The 8,165-nt window shown below is 38.4% G+C and overlaps 1 protein-coding gene across 4 annotated transcripts in view; it reads right to left on the bottom strand.

The window, feature by feature from the left end:
- The window catches only part of LOC107573503 (transmembrane protein 184B-like), an 8,570-nt gene extending 4,073 nt beyond the window's left edge, over positions 1-4,497 (bottom strand). Inside the window, exons 1-5 of one of the 4 annotated variants that reach the window (XM_016259940.1) lie at positions 4,436-4,497; positions 3,232-3,441; positions 1,306-1,471; positions 214-304; positions 49-124 (exon numbers count right to left, since the gene is read on the bottom strand). In XM_016259940.1, coding sequence (XP_016115426.1) covers positions 49-124; positions 214-304; positions 1,306-1,471; positions 3,232-3,441 — 543 coding nt within the window. In that variant the 5' untranslated portion in view covers positions 4,436-4,497. Of the gene's footprint in view, positions 1-48; positions 125-213; positions 305-1,305; positions 1,472-3,231; positions 4,352-4,435 lie in introns of those variants that run through there. The other 3 variants (XM_016259938.1, XM_016259937.1, XM_016259936.1) reach the window with 3 other exon arrangements.
- Between the last annotated feature and the right edge of the window lie 3,668 nt (positions 4,498-8,165).

The raw sequence follows: 8,165 nt of genomic DNA, 5'->3' as shown, positions 1-8,165 counted from the left end.
TATATGTATGTGTGTGTGTGTGTGTGTGTGTGTGTGTGAGAGAGATACCTGTTTGCAAAAGCGCAGAAAGCCGATGGAGTAAGTTCTGCCCCACAGACAACATGTGCCGTAAACACAACTGGACCTGAATGAACACACACACACACACCCCTCAGATCAGCTGATTTATCATGTGACAGAGAAGCAGAGAGGAAGAGTGAACGCTGAACTCACTGGATGGGTTTTCCTCTGATCTCGGCCATGATGGCGCTCTCGCCGCCCAGATACTCGTAACACAAACTCAAGAAGTTATAGATGACAAACGCTGCAGAAACACACATAAATCATCATCATCAGAACCACTGAAATCGACTTCATATCACAATGCTTCCTCCTACACAGCAAACAGAGAACTAAAGAACTACAGATCCTGTGATCTCAGAAGGAACCTGGCTTTTGACTGTAACTGGATGATGACTACTGACTCATTTGGGTCTGTTATTTGAATATTAGTAGAAACATCTGAGACAAAGCTCATAACTTAACCAAACGTGACCGAAATCTCGCCATCACGTTCCTCACTGTGATTCATCACCACACCACCTGATAATATTTCTACATGCCTTACTAACAACTACAATAAATCACTGTTTCGACTGGAATTATCATGCGATATCTATCGTCTAAGATAACATCGTAATCCTTTTTTTTTTATGAAAAGCGGGCCGACATTATTGAGTATGCCACTTACTTTGCCAAAAAAACATTGTGAATCCAAAAGCATTGACTGCGTGATGAAACCTATTATAATATAGTTAGAATGCCCCTATAATTCAAGTCATGAAAGCAAAAAAATACCCCTGTATGGGTTTTTGTTTTATTATGTTTTGTTCCTGAATGACTCTGTTTTTGAATTAATCATTTGAGTCAATGATTCAATCATCCATTCATAATGACAGTCCCTTGCTTCGTTTCTAAATGAATCAGCCGTTCTGAATGAATTGTGTGAATGAATGATTCAATGGATCACTCATTAAGACTTGCCGCCACCTACTGGTGGTTTTAGTCACATATTTATTTATCCATGATAGGCCTGAACCAGCCAGACTTAAGGTGATTTAAAAAAGCGCTAATGTTGCAAAAGTCATCGATTATGAAACTATAGGCCTTTTCACACTTGAAATGGTATAAATGTATAAATTAAACACATAATATAATACACAATGAAATATTATTACATTAAAATATAATTTATTTAGAGTAATTAATTAAACGCAGTACTTAAACCACATTTCTAACTGTAAATAGTGGAGATGCACGTCTGACCTTCGTAGCAGTCGCGGACGGTGTTGAAGTAGACGTAATACTCCTCGTTAGTGAAGAACAGCAGACTGAGCCACGAGTCGAAGGCGTAGATCGGCACGATGAAGAGGATGCGGACGATGTGCCGCTGCTCGTTAGGAGTGTTATAGTAGCGCAAGTGCATGTAGATCTGACACACACAGACAGACAGACGTGATTATTTGATATTAATGTGTACTTTTAGATTTATTCTCATGCCTAGTACATGTCAACTAACTAATTAACAAAGAAAGCTACAAGGCACTACAACCAGAGGATAGGAAACAGGAACAAACATAATACCAGAGTACAGTGAAGCTGAAAATGCACAGTGTTTGTTACATGTGATCCACATGTTAATCCCACATGTGCTCTATTATGTTGTCTACATGTGATCACATGAGGAAAGCATGTGAAATTCATGTGGTTCTTCTGTAAGGGTACTCATATTTGGCCGTTTATTATTCTAATTAATATGCATGCATTAATATATGGATGCTGTACTGTAAATAAAACAATCATGGCAATAATTTAAACACGTAAACGGAGCAGAAACAGAACTTCCTGTTTAAGTGAGAAGTTTTTGTGTATGTAAAGTCAAACACATGTGAGTAAAAGCATGTCTCTTTGTGTGTGTGTGTCTGTGGAGCAGGTAGCTCTTCTGTCACCACAGCTTTCCGTGTGCTTTACAGGTTCATTTAAGCTGAACTATCACAACACACGCACACAGACACCGTGTCTGCACCAGATGCGAGCGGCGTGGCGCGACGCGACAAAATACAATAGAACCCATCATTATCAGTGATGCTGTCTACACTGGATGCGACACGACAGTAAACATCCTCGTTCTATCTATGACGTACTGACAGAAATTTCAAATGATTTGCAACGGTTGCTTGTCTCATCCAGTGTGGACAGACTTTAGCTGTAGCGGCGCAACGACTGTCGAGGTTGACATGGCGATAGTTCTGAATGCTGTTGCTATGCAACAACCTCTGCTCTCTGATGTCATGCCACCTGTTGCCACAGCAACTGCTCATCAACCTCTTTCAATGCGTGTCAGCTGAACCTCTATGATACCACAGATGTATTATGTAATTTGAACCTTACAATAAATATCATAACATACAAATATGGCATTTTCAGAAGTTTGAATTTGAAAACTGCCTTGTGTAATTTACATGTTTGCATTACAAAATGTGAGTGTTGATTATTATGTCTAAAAATAAATAGCAATGTAATTTAATAGTTGGGCTATTGTAACCTTTGATATTATAGTAATGTGCGAGTAATAGGGCTCACAATAGTTTACAGCATTAGCGGAGATTTTTTGTCCGAAAATTGTAATATAATAAACAGAAAACAATAATGTAATAAATGATACATATTAATATTTACAGTAATATTAACATTATATTTTTCGCATTTACATTTTTACGTCAATAAATAAAATATTTGTTTTATATAAATAAAAGAGAATACATACTTTGACCATATGAAACATGATTAAATATGTAATAATATATAACTGCTTAAAGGGTATAAGCGTGCAGATTTCCAACCAGCCTTGTACTGTTACAAAGTCTGTATTGTTTATAAATATATAAATAAATGTGTTATCTGCCCCAAGATATTCACGTTAATTTATCAGCTAAAGTAATCAGCAGTCATCTTTTGTGAAAACTACAGATCTCACAGAAAGCCGGGTTAAGCACAATGCATTATGGGAGTTGAAGTCTCCCTAGTTTTCTGGCAAAATGGCCAGCAGTGCATTACAGCTTTATTATATAATTGTGTATTTTCACAATGCAATAAATCCAGAATGTAAACTCTGCTTTAAGGTGGAGTCTAGAAGTTCCTCTGGGTTCAGTGCAAGGAACACGTTCATGATTATAAACATATGTGTGGTACCTGTTGGCAGGTGAGCAGCAGAGCCGTCCAGGTGAAGATCCCAGAGATGGTCTGAGTGGCGGGGGTCATGAGGAAGATGGGCGTCTCCGGGGCGACCACCGGGGTCTCCCACGACCTGTTGTGACCCTCAGGGGCCACCGTAACGACCCCTGGCCCCGGCACCATGCCACGCCCTGATAGTGACAAGCCCCTCCTCCACAGCAGAGCCATCTGCGGACGACAGCCAATCAGAATGCTGCAAACACACCAGTGGGAGGAGCAAATACTAGTCATAACAAACCATTTAATACAGGTTTTTCACTTGTGAAACGTGATGTACGGTGTGTTCCTAAAACACTTACCTAAAGCCTTATGATACAAAACAAAAACGAATGATTTTGTGAATTCTATAGATTTTGCACACGATACTGTAATAATTGATGTATACAAGAATAAGCTCTAGATCTTCCCCCAGCAGCATCAGTGGCATCATCTGAACCGTATGCGTGCCATTCACGACTCTCTTCCAGGAAGTGGATGGTCTCAGTGTTGCCATGCCAACCCGGTCCTCTGGAGACCGCAGCATCACAACAGGCTGACCAACACACTGACAGCATCTGAGCTTATTGACATCTCAAAACATCACAGCTCTAATGGTAGTAAATGACACTATTTTAAGAGAACTATCCCTTTAAAGCCACACAGTCGGGGTTAATGACATGCACTAATGGTCAATGTTATCAAAACAGCAGCGTCTAAATGCTGGACTAAAGTATTATCATCACACACTTACAAAAATATATACTGATACTGATACACTAATACTGTGGCATGCAAAGATATTTACAAAGTACTGTGGTATTATTACAAGTCACAAAAACGTGGTATAGGCAGGGCACCATTTAAAAACAGGGTGATATCAGACAACATCTCCATCTTTGCATCTTCTCAAATCGCAGGATGAGAATCTGTTCAAACAAGGCATCACTTCAGATGTTTGTGGTTTTATAAAAATCTCCAGATCTGAACACAGTCCATCGAGGAAACCTGCAATGCGAACACCGTGACTCTTTATCGACACAAGCATTGATTTACTCGATCATTTCGGCGGATGCTGATGCGTCGCGTGCGCTGATGCTGATGCTGAGGTCTCTCCAGCTGATCTCGACTTCAAACAGATCTCCTGAACATGCACAGTAAAATAAAAAAACACAGTCGCACTCACGTTAATCAGCTCAGCTCAGCTCGTTGTGTTCCGCGATGCGAGAACGCGACACTTTATAAAAAAACATTCATTAATAAGTCATTAGCACGCATTAAATAACGCTAAACTGATCCGCAGTTCCTGCAAATCTGAATACGGTAGCAGTCTGGACGCACCTGTCTGACTGCTCGGTTAAACGATTGCAATTAAAATAATATTAATAATTAACAGCAAGCTGTATGATTCTATTATCGTGAACTGTTCATTCGTGAAATGAATATTACTTGGACACATTCACTTCTGATAACAGATCGAAATTGTAATGTAGATGCTTTGTGTGCAGGCTAATGTGAAAAGCGCCATACAAATGAACCTGAATTGAAATAACGTTTGCAGACAGTGTGCCACTGTATGAATGTCTAACAAAAATATAATAAAATGGAACTCGTACTTTTTAAAGTGCACAAGTTGTACCAGATAGTGAAGTAAAAGCATAATTGTTTAAAAAGGGGTCATATGCTGCTAAAAAGAACATTATTTTGTGTATCTGGTGTATCTGGACGCACCTGTCTGACTGCTCGGTTAAACGATTGCAATTAAAATAATATTAATAATTAACAGCAAGCTGTATGATTCTATTATCGTGAACTGTTCATTCGTGAAATGAATATTACTTGGACACATTCACTTCTGATAACAGATCGAAATTGTAATGTAGATGCTTTGTGTGCAGGCTAATGTGAAAAGCGCCATACAAATGAACCTGAATTGAAATAACGTTTGCAGAGTGTGCCACTGTATGAATGTCTAACAAAAATATAATAAAATGGAACTCGTACTTTTTAAAGTGCACAAGTTGTACCAGATAGTGAAGTAAAAGCATAATTGTTTAAAAAGGGGTCATATGCTGCTAAAAAGAACATTATTTTGTGTATCTGGTGTATAAACCACATGTGAAGACCCCGGGCTGGACTCTGCTTCGTCCACGGTGAAAGCCGATCCGGCGATCCACAGCACTAAGTTGATGTATTTCCTCAGCGACCAGCACGGATCAGCTCTAGGCATGACGAAGTGGATATCGTCCTCTTTTGGAAGACCAAACAAAGTAGTTTGACTTTCACTTCTTTCTTTGCCTGAACATTTGGGTGGCGTTATGCAAATCTTCCCACATAGTGAGGTAGATATGTGGGGGCGTGTTAGAACGAGGCGTTTTAGGTAGGTGTGGCTGACTCTTAACTTTTATACAGAATATCTCTTTGGATTTGAGACTTTAGTCTTTGCAACTTTACAGATCTTCTTTATGCACCAAGAGCTTGTAACACTCCAAAGAGAAAGGAAAAATTGCAATCACATCATATGACCCCTTTAAACACATCCACGCATCTCAGCATAAACTGAAAACTAAACTACAGCTTTCACCGCAAAACAAACGACTAAGTTCAGCTGAGAAACATTATACGTGTTAATTTAATGCTTACATTTACTCACTCAATACCAGCACACTTCTGGTTCATGTTTCAGCGTCTCCAAACTATCCTGTTCAATCCGGAATTAAGATATTATAAAAATGAACATTTGGAATTTCGGTAAAGCTGCTTTGAAACAATGTGCAATGTGAAAATATACAAAATTGAGTGCAAGTCCTGGAATGTAAACAAAGAAACTCAAGTATAAATATACAAAGTAGCCTAAAGATTCCCAGACTTAAGCTTGTTACCACTATATACTGTATATAGAACTCATATATTAGCTATATATGACTCATACAAGACACACATCAAACTCAACATTTATAACTAATGTATATCAACTAGTGTAATGTAATTGTTTGATTTATTGATCTTTACTATAAGAGCTACCTAAGAAATAAAGATCATCTGTAATTACAAAGCAAAACATTCACAATTAAAAGGTAAGACGACTTCGATTAAATATACACAGCTGAACGAAAACCTGCTAACTTACCTTTCACACTGACAGGTTAGCAGCTGAGCTGAGAGAATAATAATAATAATAATAATAATAATACAAACTTATACTATACATGGGAAAAAATGCAAATCTATTTCAATGTGCATTCAGTAGAATCTAATGATTAATGATACTGGAAATAAAATGATATTAAAAATTAAATTTCTATGAATGATCAGTGAGTCAAAGAAACCCAGTTCACTTTTACCTCTAAACACACTGATAGTTTTACAGCTGAGACACAATCTGTTTACGGTTAACACGCATGACAAAAAAACAACCAAAGATCTGATGCTTCGGTCTTCAGAGCAGCTGCATGTCACTTTTATTTAAATGAACTCTTCACTTCTTTTCTTTTCTTTTTTCTCTGTAAAATCTCAAAAAACAAAATCAAAACACTAAAAGGAGTGTTAAAGTCTTGATTTAAAACACAAACAACAGTGCAGACGCATAAAAACATACATCTTTCAGCTGTTTGTAAACTCTGGACAGTTTGGCAGAAACGCCGTCAGCGCTCGTGTCTTAGAAATGCTTGTAGAATCATTATTGCGGTTCAGCCGATACAAAAGGCTACATGAGTACGCTTAAAAAACACGAGACACGCCAATCGCAGAAACCCGATAATGCCAATGTTCGTAAAACACACCCAGCAGTGTATAGTGCACAATCAACAATGCACAGCTGCACACAAACACAGAGCAATAACAGTCAAGTGCACACATACACCCGGTACAGACCTCCCTCCGCTCACTTGAAAGCCTTTGAAGATAACTTGTATAGCCTTAGCAAAAAAAATTAAAACAATGTACGAATCGTATAAATGTAACAGCAAACCTGACGAAACAGTTCAAGAAGGGAACAGTGGAAGGTCTGAATGAGAGAATCCACAGGCAAGGAACGGACCTGCGTGAACCTCCCAAAACACGGCTTTTTCACTCCGGAATCACAACGAAATAATGAAAATAAGCTAGTTTTAAGGACAGTTACAATTCTTTGCATTGCCACGCTCGTTTTGCAATCAACATTTTCCGCCAAGTTCTCATTACTAGCTATCATGCAGAAAATGGCATTGTTTTAAAATGTAAAGCGTTTATTTATCACGATACTAGTTTGTTTTAATTACAAGCTAATTGCGTTACACTATTTCACTGTAGCATAGTAAATATTTTACGGTCACGGCAATGAGAATTAGAAAACATCTAGCATTACAATACTGAGATCGAGTGAGTAAATGTGCTCAGCCATCCTTAAAATAATCACCCAAAAAAAATCTGGTCCTAAAAAAGGCTCGATTCTGGAGTGAAATGAGACCTAGGTGTGTTTTTTGGTGAGTTTCACGCATCTACCAGCTTCGAATGCTGTTGCTCTCTAATTAAATCAATAAATCTGCTGTCGAAGAGTCAAACAGTGCCTGCATAACATCAAGTCGTTCAGTTGAGCAGTGTGTGTGTGTGTGTGTGAGAGAGAGAGAGAGAGAAAGAAGGCCTTTAGGAACAGTCCCTGTATTCGAATACATGAAAGCTTAACACTGGCAATGATGAGAATGTCTGTAAGCAAATCCCTATGACACTCACACTGCACCTGTGTGTGTTTAATATCTCACTGGACAGATACAAAAGCCTGTCGACACATTCAGTGTTTGTGTGGAAACGTAGCTCTCTGAATATGAGTGTTTGTTCAAAGTGTGTGTGTGTGTGTGTGTCTGTCTTAAAGCTGCAGTGTGTCACCAGAAACAACTGCAAAAATATTGAAAACATACAGAGGCCACACATTACACTTT

This window comes from Sinocyclocheilus grahami, unplaced genomic scaffold (assembly GCF_001515645.1).
Source record: "Sinocyclocheilus grahami isolate Dianchi unplaced genomic scaffold, SAMN03320097.WGS_v1.1 scaffold1962.1, whole genome shotgun sequence".
Classification (NCBI taxonomy): Eukaryota; Metazoa; Chordata; class Actinopteri; order Cypriniformes; family Cyprinidae; genus Sinocyclocheilus; species Sinocyclocheilus grahami.
This window is presented reverse-complemented; position numbering and strand designations above follow the sequence as displayed.